The 22,551-nt window shown below is 40.6% G+C and overlaps 1 protein-coding gene across 2 annotated transcripts in view; it reads left to right on the top strand.

Annotated features, from left to right (window-relative positions):
- The window catches only part of ANKH (ANKH inorganic pyrophosphate transport regulator), a 139,367-nt gene that overhangs the window by 14,353 nt on the left and 102,463 nt on the right, over positions 1-22,551 (top strand). The window contains exon 1 of one of the 2 annotated variants that reach the window (XM_074945016.1): positions 20,998-21,110. The exons of the other annotated variant lie outside the window; for it this stretch is intronic. Within the exon in view, the coding sequence (XP_074801117.1) occupies positions 21,066-21,110 (45 nt within the window). The 5' untranslated portion in view covers positions 20,998-21,065. Of the gene's footprint in view, positions 1-20,997; positions 21,111-22,551 lie in introns of those variants that run through there. 2 annotated transcript variants of the gene reach the window in all.

Raw genomic sequence — 22,551 nt, forward strand, 5'->3', positions numbered from 1 at the left:
TCTCAAACAGAATTTTTTGGGAGCTAGTAACTTTAGGAAAATCTTACTTGCTCTATAAGAAAGCATTATTGCTAGGTGAAGCTGGAGTGTAGTGCCATTTCGAAATGTGCATTTACTCAACATATCACTTCTGCATCAGTTTCTCTCAATCTGTATTGAGCTCAAATTATTCTAAACCACTAATCAGAGTAGTTGCTAGCAATTGTGATTCTTGCAGAATTGGTTACAGGTACGATCACTGGAAGAAAACCACTTTGCATTTTAGCATTATTGCCTGTGATGTCGTTAACATTAGGAAAAGGTTAGCTCTGTAATCACTTGCAACAGAGCACTGAACTTTGCTGTTTCTCTGTAATGTCATCTCAGGTGTTGTTGGTAACTTCTTATGTTACACTTTGAATTGTGGGTGGTGGTGGTTTTTTTGTTTTGGTTTGTTTTTTGTTTTGTTTTTTGGTGTCAATGTGCAACTAGGTCACCAGGTTAGGTTTCCTTCTGCTTGTCTGATCCTCCACTGAGGTGAGATTCCCACAGGTGTGGTATTACATTTTGTTGCCATGTTTATGTTCTGCTGCCAAGTTTTCAGATAACAAGTGTCTAACAGAGCAGTGTTTACCATTTCCTCAGTCCTAGTGGTCTAATCCATGGAATTAATTTGGTTAGAATATTTCCATGCATCTTTGTATCATCCTAGCTCAGTGCTTGTATGCTCATGGAAATATTGCTGACTAATTTGGGAGACACTTACTCCAGAATGAGTCAGGAACAATTCTGTATATAGACAAGCCCTCAGTTACAAAGACAGCTAAGTGTTTCGTTGTTGTTGTTGTACGTTATTGATGTCCACACCTTTTTAATTAAACAAATGAAGGGGACAAAGAAAATGTACTGGAGATGTAGGGTGGTTATTAAAAAATACCTCTGTTCGCTGCATTGAGAAACCTAACGTAAATCATGTTTCTTTTTCTGTTTCTTTGTTTAGGGAAATAGTTCAGTGTTTCACATTTGGTGACCATGCAAATATTGGTGTATGTTGTGATCACTCTAGCCAAGAACTATGATTTATTTTTATTGTGATATCGCCTAAGGAGTCATTTCTAACCACAATAAGTGGTTCAGCAACACTTGTCAAGTCTTGGGCTTTTAACTGGTGTACTTTGCAAATGTCTTCAGGTCATGTGTTGGCTATTAAGAGGTGGGTTAATTTCTTGAATGAACTTATTAGGCATGTGTTTGATCTCATTGATCCCAGCCCTAGTCTGATATAAAGCATTACCCGCAGTAGAGTTACTCCTGACTTGCTTGGGCCTAAATGAGAGGAGGTGCACGCTTCAGGGGCCTGAGTTTATTTTTGGTTATACCGCTGCAATGGTGCAGTCAGGTTGTATTTGTAGAACTGAGGACAAAATTCAGCTGTAAATGGGAGTTCTGTCTCATTCTTACTACAACACATGTGAATTGCTCACTTCCCTGAAAATGTGAAATTTGTATTTTGGATTTATCAAACTCCCTTGCCAGTTTGTCTCCTGACCCCATCCAATTTATCCCACTTTCCTTCCTCTTCCTTATCTCCAGCTGCTGGATAGCATCTTCTTTTTGTAATCTAACCATCAGGGAGAAGCAGCCACTTGTTTCTGTAATCCAAGCAAGCTGAGCTTGTTCTTGTGGGGATAGCCCTTATTCACTTTCCTTTTTATCCTGAAGATTTTCATCTCTGTAGCATATTGCTATGTTCCAACAGTTTTGGAGACTTTGATCTATAGTCTTTCAGCTGCAGAACTACAGGTTTTATTGCAGCTTGCCCCCTTGCCTATTTCCTCTAAGCGTCTACCAATTAAAAATGTTTAGCATGTTTGAAAGGAAAACTAACAGTAAGCAGATTTCAGGGCTTGAAACACATTTTTCAGTTCTCTTAAAACAGAGTATTCCAGTTACTTAAAAGGAGAGATTATAAAAAAATAAGCATAAATAGCTTGGATAAAAAGGGAACATGGTAACAGGCTGTAGGGATTTGAAGGGTGTAATCATCGAGGAAAGAAAGAGGAAGAGGAGTGAGTTAGCATATCCGCCTGTACAATATCAACGTAGTCGTAAAGACGTAGAATTTAAAAAGATAGAAAACTTTAGGCTAAAAAAAATCAGAATAAATGTCCTAGCTCTGAGATGTACTGAACTATGGTTAAGTCTCCCAAAGGAAAATGTGAGTAGTTCAATCTCTTGCATTACTTAAATCTAAAGTACACTCGTTGAAGAATCCTACATTACCAGGCATTAGATTATATGATCTAAACTGGTTACATTTTACCTAGCTGTAACTTCTGTGATTCAGTGAATCTAGGCATAATGTTAACTATGTACAGTACTGTATTTACTGCAAAGGAAATCAACAAGGTAGATCACAGAAGGACTAAGGGCTTGTACACGCAAACGTTTAGTTTGTGCCAAGCTGAGGTGTGAATCTACTCCACACTACCCTGCTGCACATTAAATGGCTGTGTGGACCCTGCTGATGCACACTAACAAAAGTTTGTTAGTGTGCTTTGATATACCCTGCTTTGAAACAGGAGTAGATTAAAACATTAATTGTGCCCATGATCATATGCATTGCGGACAGTCTTTTTAATTCAATGATCACATCCTGTTTTTTCCACCAGACCCCTGCCTCACTCAGTGCACAAGATGGACCTCTGGGCATGATTCAAGATTGTGTGCTGAAGGAGGCTATTTTCTGTGAGTTCTCTGCCTCATTTGTTGCAGAAGATGGAAGGTATGTAGTGAATGAAGCAAGGGAGGACTTCAGGAAGAGAGGATGGTTTTATGGCTAAGCCAATCGGTTACTGCTAGAGTTCCTTTGTGATACTGGTCAAGGCACTTAAACCAAACTTTTCACAGGTGTCTGGCCACTAACCTCAGGTTCCCATTCTGTTGGTCAGATCAACACTGATTTTCAGACATGGAAAAAAATAGCAAGTGACCGTGTAATTAAAGACTTATTGTATACACATTCCTTGAAGACTTGGCTTTGCAACCTTAATTAAAAGAATATTAAGTCTTTTGTAGGTAATTACCTGTGGTTTAAACCCCCCCTCCCCTCCTGAAAACCATAAATTTCATTGAAACATTGTTACTCACATAGCTTGCCAGCAGGTTACAACCTTTACAGTCGATCACACAGATGTCTGCCAATTGAGTTAGCGGAGTACTGATAGCAGTAGTATGTTGTCATCCTCTGTGGACCAGCCACAAGAGGGGGATGAGACAGTTTGCCAACAGGTCTCTCATACGTTTGCTGATGGCAGAAGAACGTTGAGACTTAGGAATCTTGGATTCTATTTTAGGTTCTGGAGGGGAGTGTTTTCTAGTGGACAAAGATCCTTCTGCCACTGTCCCTTCCAGTCCAGTATCCCAGGTCCAATCTCCCCACAAGAATCCCTGCCCAGTTTTTTTCCCCTCCGCCAAAACTGGCTCCCCTCATTTATCGTCTCTCTCTCTCTCTCTCTGTCATCCACCCACTCAGCCATACATCCAGTTCCTTGTACACAAGCATCTTGTAAATTTGTTGAGTCCCAGAGGCACATAAGGGGAATGCCAGTCATACAGGACCAATGTACAGGTGAGGAGCCAAGTCCCTGCCATGCCCCTATGCTGGATGGATTTGAACAGTTCATCTCTGCCCACACCATTTGGCTTGTAAAAAGGAAGAGCGTTCTGTTTACCACTTTCTAATGCAGATCCTCTTGGTTGCTTCAAGGGTGATTTTGTGGAAGAGATCCCCATCCACGGATCTGCCCTTCCCCAAGCCTCTTTGTGGGTCATCCTCCCCAGTAAAAATAATTTCAGTGACTCCCCTAGTTTCCAAGCTGCATTAGAGTGAACTTGATTCACATAATTGCTACAGTCACGAGGAAGACTCTGGTCCCTTTGTGTGTTGCAACAAATGCAGAAACACTGGAGATATGTGCCTGCAGATTTAGGGAGCCCACGCCCTCATCTTGTGCTGTGTCTCTTTGGAAAGGGTTGTTTCACAACCCTAAACATTAGAAACTTTTTTCTCTTAACTGAAGACTTGGATCCTTTAGACACAGAAATTACTCATCCAAGAAAAGCTTCCTAGTTGCCACAGATGAGTGCATTTTTAAAATACAGTTACTAAAAATAATGTAAAACATAAATATGTACAATATTATTTGGGAGTTGGAGGAAGAGAATGCCCTTATACCATTGTTAGTAATCACACATTAGTTTACATTGGGATAGATACTAAGGGTGAAATTGTTAAGGGAAGAGGCCCAAAAGCTGTGTGTGAAACTTCTTAAACAATTGCAGGTGTAGTTACAGCACATGTGCACACAAATGGCTAGTTAGGTATCCAACCCGTATCTGTGTGCAGACATGTCAGTTCCATGTGCAAATGTAGGCATCCTGCTACACACACATTTTTTTGTGCATGGACCTCGGGCCTCCTCCTTTGAAAATATGGCCTAAGGTCCATGCACAAAAATGTATGGATGAATTATGGTTGCACAGTTCTTTACATACTTGCTAGCAGTCATTTAACTTTAAACCTTTTATTTTAAGGCATGAAAGCATGACGACCTTTCATCATTCACAGTCTGAACCTTTTGAGGTACAGTCAATGGTATTCGTGTTAGAACATGTTCCAGCATTGTAATAGGCTCAGAAAAAGACTACTTAGGAAAGGCTCTCTGGAACTAAAGAATAAATAGCATGGCTTTTCTATAAACTCTATAGAGATCAAGTGTTCCCTCATTAATAGGATTTATATGAGAGATCACTACAAACAACCCACCTAATATTTTTTCATTGTATTCTTGAAGTCCACTAGAGCAGAGGAATTACATTAAGCAAGCTCGCTCTTTAGGTACAATTAAACACCTGCAGCTGGCCCAGGTCAGCTGACTTGGGCTCCCAGGGCTGTGGCTTGCTCCCAGGGCTGTAAGGCTGCAGTGTAGACATTTGGGCTCGGGTTGGAGCCTGAGCTCTGGGACCCCACAAGGGGATGGGGGCCGGGGTGTGTGTTTGCGGCGGGTCAGCCCCAATGTCTGCACAACAGTTTTTTTTTAGCCCCACAAGCCCAAGTCATACCCAGAGTCTGACCCTGGCTTCTTGTCTGTTTGCAAAGCACCTAATATGTTGTGGGTGTGACTGTAAATATAAATGAATAATTAGCAAGGGAGGAGAACAATCTCTGCCTCAGGGTTTAGAGCTGTGAAATTGAGCTTGAGGGCAGGGAGTGTATTTGTGGAAAGAAAAGGAGTACTTGTGGCACCTTAGAGACTAACCAATTTATTTGAGCATGAGCTTTCGTGAGCTACAGCTCACTTCATCGGATGCATACTGTGGAAGCTGCAGAAGACATTATATACACACAGAGACCATGAAGTTCAACAGTCCTTACTTTAATTGGCACATGGTGGGGGTGGTCTGTTACTGTCTGTGTATTAACAGAGGAAAGGAGTTGGGGGATTTTTGAGGAAGAAGGTGAGATTGAAAAGATGGAGGCTCTAAGGAAAAATCTTGCTGAAGGCCAGTAAATTGTCTCTCTCAAATTTGTTAGCACAGAGCAACCTGAGCTTTCTACTGTAGTACAAAGAGTGAGATTAGCCCAAACAAGAGAGCTGCATACCCATCAGTTTATCATCAATATATTTCTAAATAACTGACCAGAGTCTCCTCTCACTTTTGGTGGTGTAAATCAGAAGTAAGCAATGGAGTGATGCCAGTGTAAAATCAGTTGAAGTGAGCAGGAAATCCAGCTCAATGTGACCAGTACCAAAAGGAATATGAAAGTAATACTAATCCAACAGGCAATAAGAAATAATTTGCATTGAACTGTAGAAGTGGGAGGGAATGGGAGAAGGCATAACTCACTAATCTGTGACCTTTTTCAAGTGCAGATAATGTTAACAGCTGCAATTCAAAGGAAATTTTTATGTATTATATATAACATAAACATTTCCAGAAGAAATCTGCATTCATAGAATCATAGAATATCAGGGTTGGAAGAGACCTCAGGAGGTCATCTAGTCCAACCCCGTGCTCAAAGCAGGTCCAATCCCCAATTTTTGCCCCAGATCCCTAAGTGGCCCCCTCAAGGATTGAACTCACAACGCTGGGTTTAGCAGGCAAGTGCTCAAACCACTGAGCTATTCCTTCCCCACTTTGCCCCCCCTTTCAGTAATTCAGAGTAGTGTGTGCTGCAGTAAGACATTTAAAAAATGAAGAGAAATTATTTAAAGGAGCAATAGTGATTGCAGAGAGAGTGGGGAATGTTTGGATTTCTGCTGCAGTAAGCCTATAGAATTAGGGACCATAAACACTGGTTGACAGAATTCTGGGGTGAGGGGAGAGGGATTGGTATGGTTTCTAGCAGAGATTAGTAACTGTTTTGCACTGAGCTGCTCTATTGCAGGCCTATGGGAGTTTGTTTCAAGAACCTTTCTCTCACCATCAGTAACTCATTTGTTCTCGATAAAGAACAATGTGTCTATCCTGTAACATTAATCTTCACTGAATGTCTTTATTTTTTGCTAGATAATGAGATTAAATCATTTACTCTTCTGTTAGAAATCACAAAACAAAGAGAAACTTTGTGGATGAAATAAATCCTACCATTGTGGAAGAGAGAAACCGGATATAAAAATAAGAAACGCCACACAATTCAAACTTTTTCTTGTATAAAATCCCTGGCTGGGAGTAGGTTGATACAGCACAACAATAACCAGCAGCCTGGCTTCCACTACAGGCTGCCAAATTGAACCCATATGGTTAAATCCTAATATAACTAATCTTATACTGTTTGTTTTTTGTTTTAATACTTAAAATTGACAGTGTTGCATCACTTAGTTTTGTCTTGTCTATGGAGCTTTGATTATGTTATGCTATCTAATGTGAAGTCTGTTTTTGTACTGCTGTAGCTTTTTCTGGCACTGGACCGCTCCTAGACATTTTAGCGCAGACTGTCCTTCACTTCCACTACCTTTCCCTCATGATACAACTACCTGCACTTTTCTCCTATGTATTCTTTAACCTTCATTTTCCCCCTATTTTTCCCCAAAGGCATCTGCCATCACATGTTTCTTTCATGAGTGTTTGTGGGCAAACTGCATCCATCAAGCAATAAATAATTAATGGCTCCAACATTAAGGATGCACTGAGGTTATGTCTCCACTGCAGCTGGGAGCATGTTCCCCAGCGTGAGTAGACAGACAGACATACATTAGCTCTGGTCAAGTTAGCACACTAACAAATAGCAGTGTAGCCATGGGTAGCACGGATGTCAACTTGGGCTAGCTGCCCAAGTACATACCAAGGGGCTCCGGGCAGGTTCCTACGCAGCAACTAGCCCAAGCTGCCACCCATGCTACCCCGGCGACATTCCTATTTTTAGTGCTAGCTTAACTAAAGCTGCTGCATGTCGGTGTACTCGTGCTGGGAAGCATGCTTCCAGCTGCAGTATTGCTGTACCCTTTGCAAGGAATGGCCCTATTTAGGAGGTTCTAAATCCCTGATTCAGCAAAGCCTTTAAACACACAGAATCAGAGACATGCAGGGCTGGAAGGGATCTTGAGAGGTCATCTAGTCAAAGCCCCTTCTGCTGAAGGAGGGCCAAGTAAACCTAGACCATCCCTGACAGGTCTTTGTCCAACCGGTTTCTACAGATTCTACAGCCTCCCTTAGAAGCCTATTCCAGAGCTTAGCTACCGTTATAGTTAGGAAGTTTTTCCTATAATGTAACCTAAATCTCTCTTGCTGCAGATTAAGCCCATTACTTCTTGACCTACCTTCAGTGGACATGGAGAACAATTGATCACTGTAACTCTTTATAACAGCCCTCAGCATATCAACCTCAGCCCCTGCCTGTCTTCTTTTCTCAAAACTAAACCTGCAGTTTTTTGTTTTGTTTTTAATCATTCCTGAAACTTGTTATCATTTTTGTTAGTCTCTGGACTACCTCCAGTTTGTCCACTTCTTTTCCTAAAGCGTGGTGCCCAGAATTGGTACTCCATCTGAGGTCTCACCAATGCCGAGTAGAGTGGGATAATTATCTCCTGTTAATACACCCCAGAATGATATTTACCCTTTTTTTGGCAACAAAATCATATTGTTGACTCTCATTCAATTTGTGGTCCACTGTAGCCCCTGATCCTTTCCTGAAGTAAAACCATCTAGCCAGTTATTCCCCATTTTGTATTTGTGCATTTGATTTTTTTCCTTCCTAAGTGAAATATTTTCCACTTATCTTTTATTGAATTTCATCTTGTTGATTTCGGACCAATTCTCCAATTTGTCAAGGTCATTTTGAATTCTAATCCTGCTCTCCAAAGTGCTTGCAACCCCTCCTAGTTTGGTGTCATCTACAGATGTTATAAGCATACTCTCCAGTCCTTATCTATGTCATTAATGAAAATATTGAATAGTATCGCACCCAAGACAGACCTCTGCAGGACCACACTAGATATATCCTCCCAGTTTGACAGCAAGACATTGATAACTACTCTGAATACAGTCTTCCAGAAAGTTGTGCTCTCACCTTATAGTAATTTGATTTAGACCACATTTCCCTAGTTTTATTATGAAATTTTCATGTGGGACTGTGTCAAGTCTTATTAAAATCAAAATATATTACGTATACAGCTTCCCGGATATTTAATTTTAAATTCTGTTTGCAGTCAATGGGTTTTAAGCACATGCTTGAGTTAAGTATTGAGACCGAGGACACAGTAGCCCCTGTTCCTCCTCCAGCTGAGGAAGCACTCACACTTCCAGGAAACTAGCAGTGCCAACATCTTTCTTCTCCTTTCATATCTGATGGTTATGGACCATTCAGTTCAGATATGTTATGTTTTTACTAGCAGACATTGGCGGAGAGTTGGCAAAACATCAACACAAAGTACTGTGTCCCTGCCAGTAACCTATGGCTGCCTCAGATCTCCACCCGAGTTGCTTGTCTGGAATTCTCATTCACCCACATTCTGGGTAATGGAATCAATTAAGGGTTTCTTCCACAGCTCTGCTGCCTGATGGCACATGGTAAGTGCCTGCTGTCTTGATTTGTTTTTCTGAGATATTGCAAATGAAGGTCAGAGTCATTACTCTCTCATTAAGTCTGAAAGCCAGTTCCTGGATCGAGATGGGAACAACATACCCTATATTCCTCACAATGCCTGATCATCTTATTATTTCTCTCTCCCATCCCAATAGCTGACGAAGGCTGTTTTTCTACTTGTAAGGTATGAGATAAAGATGTTGAAGCAAGGTGCCAAGTATCTAACCTGAATGAAATCTTTCTGATTGTAAAGCTGTTCTGTTTGTAGTGTATTCTTCTACAGTTTCAAAAGTTATCTAGTTAAGAGAGGTGGGGAAGGCAGATCAAAGTCATTTGTAGTTGTCCATAAAGTGAAAAGTACTTCAGAGTCACTGAAGTAAATGTTGAATGTAGGATTCATTTCAGAAGTTTATCCCAGGGGGTCTAGTAAGCACAGTGAGTTAGTATGTCAGACTTTTACCTCTCGCAGCTTTGATGCACATCTTGGAAATGTTTACATTTCCAAATGAGTTTGCTGGTCTCATCCTTGTCAATCTCAAAAATACCACATAATTTAGCTCAATTGAAATGATGTACTCAAGGGAGTAACTGCACTAGTAGGCATGTTTCAGGGCAAAGGTGAACTGCATTAGTAAAATTACACACACAGTGCCTGCCCAAATTAAACATGGATCTAGCCAGTGTTTGTCTATCACTTAATAACATCCAGGGGACAGTGTACTAACAATGAAAAAGGGTGGTCAAAGCCTTTGATTAGTTTAGGATTTTGGTCTGGGCCTCACACCTTGAGTTGTGGGGCTGATATCCAAGGTATGATTAGGCCCAGAACTTACCACCCCACAATTAGAATAGCTAATTGTGAATAAAAAATATAAATTATGAATATAAGACTAAATCAAACCTAGGCTATTTATGATTTCAGAGTAGTGTGTGCTAGTGAATCACTGCACTCAGAAAATCATGACATTTCTTGCCATTTGTAGCCATCCACCTGAAAATGTTGCTGGTGGCTGGGCACAGTGTTAAATATGCTAAGGGAAACACAGTCCAGTGAAATATTCATCGTACGTCAGGTATCACGCAGGCAGTCAGAGTGTGAGACAGAAACGGACCACACAACTCCCAAAACACCATCTCCTGCGCTAACCTCTCCCACGTTAGCAAATAAGGTCCACAAAACAAAAAAAAAGTAACTAGTATAAGGGAAAGATGTTTGGAACATTCAGCTATGAGGAAGTGTTAAAATTAAATCAGTTGAGCTGAGTGTGATATCGGCTTGTGAAGTGGGTAAGTTGGGTAGTGGTCACAGAGTTCAGGTCCCAAGTTCCTGGGACAACCAAGGCTGGTGCATCTCCAGAGCAATTCCAATAGAGTTATACTTTTGAGTGAGGAAATACCTTGTATGCTATGCCTGCCCCTTCCCCTCCACCCAAGCGGCTCAAGCTGACTGAAGAATTAGCTAAGGGAACCACATCCAGTCCCCCTTTCCAGGGCAGAGGTTACAATATGTGAGCTTTGAGGGAATAGAGAGAAAATGGGAATCCTGGAGTGTGCCGGGGAAAGGGCGGAGGGGAGAGAGAGAGAGTGCATGAGCACAAGCAAGGCTTGGTATGGAAAGTTATTAGTGAAATGAAACTCCTTAGCTATATTACAGTTGGAAGTTGAGCATTTGTGCGCAGATATAAGGAAAGTTAAAGCTCTCCTCCAGCATTTGCTGGCTCAGTTTAATCTTAAGAGACACTGTCATATGGTGTAGGCACAAAGTTTGAAAAGCTGCTGTACACTGGTAGGGAATTTGAGTTTTGAGAACACTTTTTTAAAATATCATTGTCACCTGTATGTTTATTTTTAAATAGCACTTGCTTATGTGGGAACTACAGAAAACCAACATTTGTGCTTGTAGAAAAGCAGCAGTTAACTAAGCCCGATTCCCAGAAACGTGAGTTGTCCTGTCAGCCAGAGTTGTGGAGGCAAGCTCATTGCTTGTGCTGTGCTGACATTACTGCTGATGCTGGCGCTGGTAAACAAATAAAGCTCTGTTCATTTTATACTCAAACAGAGAGTGTGGGGGGCATGTGACAGAAGGGGGTTTGAGGATGGCAGCTATGGGGGTTGTTGAACAAAATAAGGACAAATTTAATTTAATAAGGAAAGACAACTTGCTTTCAGGTTTCTAAGGCAGTGTTACCAACAATACGGTGTAAAAGAAAATACTGAAGGTGGATTTGACCATGCCCTTTTATCACTGTTCCTACAGTAGCTTATATGTTCAGTTTTTGCTCTTTGTGCTAATGGTATATCAAAACCGGGTGTCAGCATTTGCTTTAGAGTTGCCACTGATCCTGGTTTGAGGACTGTCTTGAACATGAAATATCTTCCCATTTTCTCTCTTCACTTTTCTGTTCTCGCTCTATCTGTAAAGCTTGGTATCTTCTTAATGGTTTGAAAATCCCTGCCACGGTATATGTGGAAGTAAAACATTACAGCATCAAAGGAACTAAGAGACCTAGGCACCCAAATCCTATTTAAAAATCAGTGGGAGGCAGACACCCAGTTTGCCAATGCTACGTTGAAAAATCTCAGTCCGTATGTCTTATCACCTTTGTACTTCCTAGTCATGCTATCAGGCACCTCTGAACAGTCAGGTACCGATAATTCAGTACTGTTTGTTTAAAAAAAACAACACCCCATCTTGTCAAAACACGTCCCCCCCCCCACATAGTGCCCTTAGCTATGCCATGGGAAAAATGTCTGACTCCAGCTGCAATCAGCTCATGCCCCTGTGAAGCATGAGGATTGTTGACCTTTCTAATGTTTTATCAAAGCAGATTCTGTTCTTTTAAAAATAAAATGTCAGATCTGTTTGTTTCAAGTTTATATCTTCAATCCAATGTGTTCTGGAACCTTTCTGTGGGGTGGAAGTCTCCCTTTAAGATCTGCTTGTTGCTTTCCATTATTGGACAATACAACACTACTGCAGCCAACGTGGAGAAATGGTTGCAGATTTGTGGGGGTTATACTGAATGCTGTTCTTCCTTCAAGGGTGGTGATTTACTTTCTGGGGTAGATAATGATTTGTGTGTGACATGATTCTAGTATGTGGAGATGTGAGCTTTTCTTTAAAAACTACATCACGTTATAGAATTTTACATTCATTGTCGGTTAGGCAGCACCTGTTAAGGGTTTGCAGTATCCCTATTAGCTAATCAGACTAAAGATTACCTTCTATAAAAGGTGTATGTTGCCTGTTATAATGGAAGAGGTTTCAACCCTTGCCCAAATGTAAGTGTATATTAGTATGAAATTACCGACTAGTCAGAAATTATTTTTATCAGGAAGCTGAAAGTTTGTAAATGAAGGTCTCAGAAGTGAAAATAGAAACCCACGTCCCCTTTGAAATATAATGGGAAGCAGGAGTACGTCACATACGTAGCACATATTGTAGCTGCATTCCACTTTGGCTCTCCTGCCGATCTAAACTTTCAGCTATCTTTAATATCTGAGACCAACAGAAAACAAAAGCCCCAAAACAGAAAGTGCACCTAAATCACGACCACATACAGTAGTTTAGTGCACTGACAGGAAACCACCTCTCCATAAACACAGAGCTCACTTAACAACTGTACCACTGAAAAGAGCAAGAGCAGGAGATGTAGAAAAGGATAACTATCTTGTTAGTGGAATCCAAGGAATGAGACACTCCAGAGAAACCCAATAGCATCAATAGGAAAGTTGCAGATAACATTGTGAAAGATAAATGGAAGGTCTTTAAGAAATAGGGCATGTATTTTCATCCCAACTCCTTTATCTACTGCTATATAGAAAGTCTGAGGTAAAAATCTCAAAATTGGAAAGGAGACATCAAGTCTTATGGTGCAAAGATTCGGCCCACCGTTTGGAACAAAAGGTATATATAGTCCTTTGCATTTCTGTGCTTTCAGAACAAATACATAAATTATGTAAAAATCAAAATAAAACTAAAGTGCTTTGAATATGCCAATTAGCAAATCTCCATATACACCGACAATAAAAGAAAGGGGGGGGGGGGAAAGATTGAGAGGAACAAACGCAGGGCTATACTAGCCTTTGGACAGCAGTCTACTAGCCAGTCAGGCCAACATGAATTTAAGATACAGGATCAACATTTTTCAGCCACAGCTCTGACATGGTCTGTTGCATTATAACATCTTGGTAATGTCAAATGCACTTCCTCGAGGAACCCTGCAGAACCTCATTAACTTCAATGGGAGCAGCAGAACCTGGCACTGTCCTTAATGGATACTGTTTTAATAGCCTCAAAAAGAAAAGGAGTACTTGTGGCACCTTAGACTAACCAGTTTATTTGAGCATAAGCTTTCGTGAGCTACAGCTCACTTCATCGGATGCATACAGTGGAAATAATAGCCTGATTTTTAAGTTGGAATTCATATGTATGTGGAGAAATCATTAATTATTTTCAGTATAGTACCACCTAAAGGTTGTAATCATGGTCAGGGTACCATTGTGCTAGCCCCTATTGAGAATTCTTATCCAGAAGAAGGTGTCACTATAGACACTGTAGGAAGAAGACACTCTTATGTTCAAACGGACTCCAATGAGAGGAGCGAGGAAGAACAAGTTTAAAAACAGATGAGGTCATATCTTTTACTTCACTCACCTTGTCTCTCTCATATCATGGGACCAACATGGCTACAGTAACACTGCAAAACAACATGTTTAGAAATGGAGAGCCACATAGGAAGAATCTTCAAGGAAGGACCAAGAGCCTTTCTTTACTATATAAAAGAATCCCTTCCTTCCTGAGAGACAAACGCAGACATTCAGGGAGAACAGATGGGCTCACTCCTGTGGAGCCTGCTGTGAGTTGGGCGCAAAGATGCTGTCATGCAACTAATTTTCAACCTGTGTAACTAGGCCCAGTCAGGGGGTTAGGCTTCTAAATACAGTTATGACAACAAAATTTTGTATTCGTAACAGTTTGAGGATTAAGTCTAAGGGTTAACTAAACTTTTTCTTTGAGAGATTTGTCTTTTGCTTCTGGCTCATTTTTCAATATACATGATATACCCTAAAATCTTCTACATACCTACACATATATAATAAAGAGCAACAAATATACATCATCTTCAAAACCGCCAGACAAGCAAAGGGAGTAAAGTATATTAGAACAGTTTCATAAGCTGTTTCAAAACTATAAAAATTGCAGTATGTTTCTGCATTTTTTGCTGGGGATGTGGGAAGTTTTAATGCAGTCCAAAAACAGATTACATAATTTCAAGAATGGTTATAACAATAGGTTGTATAATGGCTGTAGAGGAAAAAATTGGACCAGGCACAGCATTATCTTTAGGAAAAAAGATTCAGATAACTAGAAAAAAAGTTTGACAAGAAACATCCGTATGTGTATATACACAAATGTGTGGTACCGCTCAAAGCAAAACTGTTCAGTTCCAATATATTCACTTGACTCATCCAAGACTACATGCAGTTGATCAGAACTGATACTTATTCAGGACACAGAAAAGCTGTTTTCTTACATGGTCTCCAAGAAGCAAAGATATTCAGGGTACAGATTCAATAGTTTAGCAAATAGATCAACAAAATTATTACTTCCCCCAGCCTAAGAACACTTTTACCAGCTTTTTCATGCTTTACTTTAATATTCCACTATAAGCCTATATGTTGTTCTTCTTCACTACTAATAGCTGGTTAAAATGTGGTAGTAAAGGAAGTTCCTGGAAATACAGAGGTAAAGAACTGAATGTCGTGGGAGAGATTCAGAGAGACAAGGTGGGGGAGGTAATATCTTTTATTAGACCAACTTCTGTTGGTGAGAAAAACAAGCTTTTGAGCCACACAGAGTTATTAAGCTTCTCCTGGGACTGACAAAGCTACAACTACACTACATACAACAGTGGGAGAAGTTTGTAATGGAGGAATTTTCTAAATGCTGTAGACAAGTCCTGTTGGCTGTATTGAGGCTTGTAATCAGCAGCCATACAAAGGAAATTAAAACCAATAGTAAAAGTTCTATAGCAAAATAAATAAGGAAAGAAGTGGAACTGCTAAAGGCTGAGGATGGGGTGGAGATTCAAGATAATCTAGGCATCGCCCAACACCTAAACAAATATTTTTCCTCTCTTTTTTTAAGAAGGGTAATGAGGATGTTGGGATAGTGGCAGGGTGGCTAATGGAACTGAGGATAGGGAAGTAAAAATTACCACATATGTGATGGAAGTCAAACTCAAACAGCTTAATGGGACCAGATCAGGGGTCCTGGGTAATCTCCATCCAAAAAGATTAAAGGAACTGGCACATTGAATTGCAAGCCCGATAGCAAGGATTTTTAATTAATCTGTGAACTCAGGGGGTCATACCCTATGACTAGAGAATTGTTAATATAGTACCTATTTTTAAGAAGGCGGGGGGGGGGAGGGCTGGGGGGAGCATGATCCAGGAAACTACAGGCCTGTTAGTTTGACCTCCTTTATATGCAAGGTCTTGAGACAAATTTTGAAAGAAAAGGTAGTCAAGGACAGAGGTAAATGGTAATTGGGATAAAATACAAAATGGGTTTTACAAAAGGTAGATCTGTTTCTTTGAGAAAATTACTGCATTTTTTTGATAAAGGAAATGCAGTAGATGTGATCTACCTGGATTTTGGTAAGGCATTTGATACAGTTCCACATGAGAAATTGGAGAAGATGGGGATTACTATGAGAATTGAAAGGTGGATAAGGAGCTGGTTTAAAGGGGAGACTGCAATGGAACATCCTGAAAGGTAAACTGTCAAGCTGGAGGGAGATTTTAGTGGAGTTCCTCAGGAGTCAGTCTTGGGACCAGTTTTATTTAACGTTTTTTATTCATGACCTTGACAGAAGAAGTGGAGGTGTGCTAATAAAGTGTGAGGATGACACAAAGTTGGGAGGTATTGCCAATATGGAGCAGGACCAGAATATCATACAAGAAGATATGGATGACCTTGAAAACTGGAGTAATAGAAATGGGATGAAATTTAATAGCGCAAACTGCAAGGACATGCACTTAAGGACTAACAACAAGAAGTTTTGCTATAAGCTGGGGATTTATCAGTTGGAAGCGACAGAGGAAGACCTGGACTTATTGGTTGATCACAGGATGGCCATGAAAAAGGCTAATGCAATGCTAAGGTGTATCAGGTGATGTATTTCCCTTAGAGATAGGCAAGTTTTATTACAATTATATAAGGCACTGGTGAGACCTCATCCGGAATACTGTATGCAATTCTGCCTCCCATGTTTAAGAAAGATGGATTGAAGCTGGAACAGGTGCAGAGAAGGGATACTAGGATGATCAGAGGAAGGGAAAATCACCACCTTACGACAGGAGACTCAAGGAGCTTAACAAAAAAAAGCTGAGGGGAGATATGACGGCTCTCTAAATATATCAGATGGATAAATACTAGGGAGGGAGAGGGGTTATTGACGTTAAGCACCAATGTTGACACAAGAACAAATGGATATAAACTGGCCATCAACAAGTTTAGCCTTTAAATCAGTGGTGGGCAGCCTGCGTGCCGCAGGCCGCATGCGGCCCGTCAGGGTAAGCTGCTGGCGGGCCGCCAGACTGTTTACATTTGCATGGCTGCCCGCAGCTCCCAGTGGCTGCAGTTCGCTGTTCCCAGCCAATGGGAGCTGCAGGTTTCTAACCGTCAGAGGAATGAAGTTCTGGATCAGCTTTCCAAGGGAAGAGGTGGGGACAAAAAACCTAACTGGCTTCAAGACTGAGCTTGATAAGTTTATGCTGGGGATGGTATGATGAGATTGCCTATAGTGGCATGTAGCTGATCTGTGACTGCTAACAGCAAATATCACCAGTGGCCTGTGATGGGATACTAGGTGGGGAGGGCTTCTTTCCCAGGTGTCTGGCTGTTGGTTCTTGCCAAAATGCTCAGGGTCCAAGCGACTGCCATATTTGGGGTCAGAAAAGAATTTTTCCCTGGGTCAGATTGTTGGAGACCCTAGTGGGGTTTTTTGCCTTTCTCTGCAGAATGGGGCCTGGGTTATTTGCACGTTTAAACTAGAGTAAATGGTGAATTCTCTGTAACTTAGTCTTTAAATCATGATTTAAGGACTTCAGTAACCCAGCCAGAGGTTAGGGGTCTGTTACAGGAGTGGGTGAGCATGGTTCTTTGGCCTGCCATGTGCAGGAAGTCAGACTAAGTAACCATGATAGTCCCTTCTGGCCTTGGAGTCTGAGTCTATGTTTGAAAGGGCTGAAGTGGGACGTGGAGCTGTACAGTACAAACAGCAGTGAAGACATGCATTCTGTTTCCTACAGAGATAAGAGTGCTGGTGAGAATGAGATTAGAAATGGTCAGCATACCTGTCTGTAATGCAGCATGCGTTCCCCCAGCAGCAGCCTCCAGCTAGCAAGTATGCATGAGGTGGGGCCATGGCTCTACAATCTTGCTACTTGGCCAAACCCAGTTTGAAGTGCATATCACAACACGTTGACATGGCCTGATGCTTGTTGCACTGTCCATCACCTATTCCTTGCTTCCTCTATTAGAGTACCACTGATCCTACTTAGCAGGTCTGCTGCTGCAGTTTCATATTAATTGTCAACACTTGAATAACTAAAGGCCATGTGTTCAGTGTCCTTAAGGATACAAAATGAATAAATTTTCTGCCCTGAGGCATTTACAATATAAAAAACAGACAGAGAAGACACAGCACATTGGGAAGGAATCTGTTCATTGTTGTTTTTTCTTTTAAAGTAGTAACTTGATATTCCAATAGCCTTTCATTGGTGTCCTCTAAGTCCATGTGACATTTGTTCTGTAACATAATATGATGTCACATCAATCCCGACATCATCTGAAAAATTCACTTGCACCATGCCTGAAAGCCCTGCCAAACTTAACTGGGGACAGGTAACATGCTGAGGAATTTGAGAACAAGGGCATAGCCCTGAAGCTCCTTCCTTATGGAAATAGGTCCATTGGGATCAACAAGAATATTTGCCTAAAAAGCTGAAGGATTGGGCCCTGTGGCAGACATAGGTAGGATATAGATCGCTATACCTGAAAAAATTTGAGTACTGCAAACAAAAATGAACACATTCAATTCACTGTAGACTTTTATAGCAATTAAAATGAATTTAGCATTTTTAGTGTTTTCTTCATTTTTGCTTTCTTTCTACTTATGTCCATTTTATCTCCTCCATCTAATTTGCAGCTTTGTATTTTACGATGCAATCACTTGCCATTTTTCATGTTGTTGTGTTTTGCTTTTTCACTGAGGAATAAATGTAAATACAGGAACTCAGACTACAGATTGTTATCTAGGGAGCGGATTCAGCAATAAAATTAATTTAATGCATTGATTTTTCCTGCCTTGACCTTTGGGTCACTTCAAGTTTAATCTGCAGATAGCATATTAAAGTTTTGCAAGACTTTATTATGCTAAGTGAACTCTAAAAGGCATATTGAAAATAAGAGATTTATAATTAATTGTTAGTTGCATTGGGAGATGTAAATATAATAATGTCTAGAAGCTTAATTACTTTTTTGGTAAAGAAATTTCACCTTGTGGTTCATTCAGCTCGGGGGGGTCATTTTTAAGGACCTAGTGAGATGGGTACTGCCCATTAGGACAGGATGGGTGCCAAATTCAGGTCAATGTCTCTTTTTTTTTTTTTTTTTCTTTTTTTAAAAGCCACCCTTAAAAGGTTATTACTATTATTTAGCAGTAGTATTACCATATTGTTTCAGAGCCCTAGTCCTGGACCAGGACCCCATGGTGCTAGGTGCTGAACAAACACAGAATAAAAAGATGTGCCCCGACCCAAAGAGCTTACAATCTAAGTAACTTTCACTGGATACTACATATAAATAATGCACACATGGTACTGTAATTTAGTAGTAGTAGTACTACTGTACTCTACAGGAGCCTCAGTCAGGACTGGAGATCCCATTTGTTCTGTACGAAGAGCAAGTCAGACAGTGCCTCCCTCAAATTTGGAATAGCTCAAAGGAACATGAGGCCAAGAGCACATTATTGCTATTATAAACTAGCTCATTCAAACTAAAGAAAAAAATACAGAATAATGTAACTTTTTTATTCTTCTGAACACCAAGCCAAGAAGTATCTACACCACCTAACCTTATTTAATTGTGTGCAACGTTTAATGCTGTACCTTTCAAAAGATCAAAATTTGAGCACCTACCTTGGATATGGGCTGCTTTTCTTTAGCCCTTTACCCACTGAAGGTATGATCAAATTGCATTTGAGTTAAAACAGTAGTCCTCAGGAATTAACAAACCAATGATTAGTGGTGTATTTTGTGTGGGTTACTATTACCATCACATAATCATCAATTCAAATTTCATGAGTGGGAGGAACGGAGAGTTTGTTTCAGGAGAAAGCGGCACAGTAATTGTCTTGTCTTGCTTCCTCTCCCCTCATATAACACTTGGCTGATAGTTAGAAAAACCTGATTTGTTTTTATTTCTTTGGATTACCTCAATACCAGTTACCAGAGCAGGGTTATAAAATTTTACGGTATTATCTAGGTGCTTTGCAGGATTAACTTAATGATTTAAGCCCCAAGATTGGGTAATAACATGGATGTATTCTCATTTCATTTGTGATCCTTCCTAGACCCAATCTCAAAGGCACCACTAAATTTGAGGATAATGGTCATCTGTCTTGAAGAGGGGCCCAGCACTCGAAATAGCAGTGCAAGAGGTATTACAATATTCAGATGGAACCCCAAGAATTGGAAACCTAGGCCTCGCTGTGTAAACACTGAATGGTTCCTCCCCTTTTGTCACCCACTTGGAAAGTCCATCGTTACCACACATTGCCACCTTAGTCCAGGCCCGAATGGCTCTGCCCCTCTCTTGGTTAGTCCCAAGTGACCTCGCCTCTCTCCTCACCTTCCCCTATTCGTAAATGCCTTGTGGTTCTGTCCCTCTCCTCAGAGAGCCTTCATGCATTTGATAGTTTTCCCCAGCTTGTAACCCCTTTGTCTTCCCTCTGGCACTGGCTGCTGATTTTAATCATTCATACTGACTGGAAAGAGGCTGCTTCTACAGGGCTCCCAGCTTTGAAGTGCTAGGTGAGGACTGGAAGTGTGGTGCTTGCTCACTCCATGCCTGGCTCTAGCCAGTTGCTCTTAGTCTCTTTCATGGGCACTAAATTCCCCTCACAGACAATTGAAACGAAAACATGAGAAGGAAGTGAAGGGTTAGCAGGTTTGGCATTTTGGAGGTAGGCATTGTAAAGAAGTGAGTTCCAAGTCCTGACAGATTTTCCGTACATCTTTAGTGATTTGAGTAAACAGTGGATTAGACAAACATGCTGAGTTACATAATACAGAGAGAGAACGAGCGAGAGAGAGAGAGATCGATCAATCTATTGCCTGTAAGATTGCCAGCTTGATTGTGAACTGAACTAAAGATATAGACTTTGTCATTTCAAAGTACAGCCCTTCTATGACTAACCTCTCCTTTCTCATCACAGAGTTCAGAAGGGCCTCATTAAATAGTTTTTCCCGATAGCACTGCTGTATTCTAAGTGGGGGGAGAAGATTTGTAAGGTGCAGAGCCTTGGAATAGGGAAATAGATATTGTATGCAATGTTGTAATTAATTAATTAAAGATCACGGGGCCTGAGTCTTCTCTCATCTTCACTGGGTAATTCCACTTACATCAACATTGTGACACTGTGTGAGGTGTGAGGAGACTGAAGCCCATTAGTAACTTTTCCAAATAATCTGATAACAATAAATATTACAAGTAGTTTAAATTAGACATAAACTAGATTAAACATGTAGGTCCAGATTTACCACCTTTACTCATGCAGAGTAGTACCTTACTCTGCAAACAGCCCTTTAATTTCTGTGGGAATACTCACAGGGTCAAGCCCCAGCCCTGCACTTGAATCCATGTGGCAGACCCCTGTGGAGCTCCAGTGACTTCAATGAGACTTCATGCAGGCGCAGAGATTCACCCATGCATAGTTTCAGGATCAGACCCAAAGATTCAACTCGGTGTGAGGTAAGAGTGGCAGAATCTGGTCTTTATATATATGTCTACTAGAACTATTTTGCTAAGTTTAAAATTTCTCTAACATACTCAACAAGAAATACGTTAAACAACCAATATACGCGATTCCATAGCTGTAGAGAAACCACACTGCCACATGAAGTGTACTCCTGTCCCACCATCTTCCCCTGCCATTCTCCTCCTCTTCCTCTTTTCTACTTTCTCTTATGTTTGTGGTGGTTTTTGTTGAACCTGGAATTGAATCATCCAGTGAGGGGGATCTCTCATTTACCCGTACGGCACCATGCACAGCTATGGTAAGCTTACCTATTGCCCTAAACTTCCTAGGCATTTATACCAATGCAAAGTGGGTGCAAACTATTATCAGTTCTGTAGTAGCATTTTACACCCTCTTTATAGTATTGCAAATAACTTTGCAGGGCAATGGGTAAATTGAATCCTACATAGATAATACTGCGACTGACTCTTGAGATTCTTTACTTTACAGGGAATTACAGCCTGTTAGTAATCTGTATTAATTTGTTCAATGCAGCATTTACAAGTAGATCCAAACTGTTATGACACCTTTATTGCCAAGTCCCTGGACCACTCAATTTCCATTCTAGGCCAGTGAGTTTAACCTATGCTTCAACTGTAGTTAGGTCAAAACTTGGTTTAAAAAACAAAAACAAAAACCTGCATGTTTGTTAACATTTAATTCCCCCCTCCCATGCCAGTACAGTTACAAAATCATTCTTACGTTTTGGTTTAGAACTGCTGATATATCTAAGCCAAAATATTTCACAAATAAAAAAGTCGTATACAAGTTAGTACTGGGAACAGCTTATCCATGTAAAGATGAGATATAGCTATAAAATAGCCAGATTAGAAAAGGGTTATCAATATAGACTTATGATAAAAAGGGCTAACTGAGTACTAATTGTGGCATTTTTAATTTGACCATTTAAATGGATTAGCCCTTTTCTGTCACTGATGTAGTTATATAGCCAGCAGAGGTCAAATTCAGCCCTTGTGTAGCTATTGACCTCAGTGGAGTTGCACCCACACAGAAAAGCTGGATTTGGCTTAACTTCTTGATATCACTGGTCCAAAATGTTTTTCTTACTTTGCTTATATTTCCTAATACGTGAAATGTCTTGGATTAGAATTAAATACGCTACCCACAACCTTAGTGACATTTCTTCTCAAGACACTTCCTTTCCTTTTCGGTGTACATTTGGTTTGTTTTATTTGGCCTTTGTTTCCACAGGGCAGAGAGGGTTCTCAAAGTTAGCTTCTCTCTCTCTCAGCTCCTGTTGATCACTACAAAGAAGCTCTCAAGGAAAACCGGTTTCTGTGGCTCTACTTACAGTCTTTCAGGATATAGAAGCTGGGAATATTTGTTATAATTTTTGTGCCTGAATTAGGCTTTAATAAGATCTGTTTTTCAAGT

Source organism: Natator depressus, chromosome 2 (genome assembly GCF_965152275.1).
Source record: "Natator depressus isolate rNatDep1 chromosome 2, rNatDep2.hap1, whole genome shotgun sequence".
NCBI classification, from domain to species: domain Eukaryota; kingdom Metazoa; phylum Chordata; order Testudines; family Cheloniidae; genus Natator; species Natator depressus.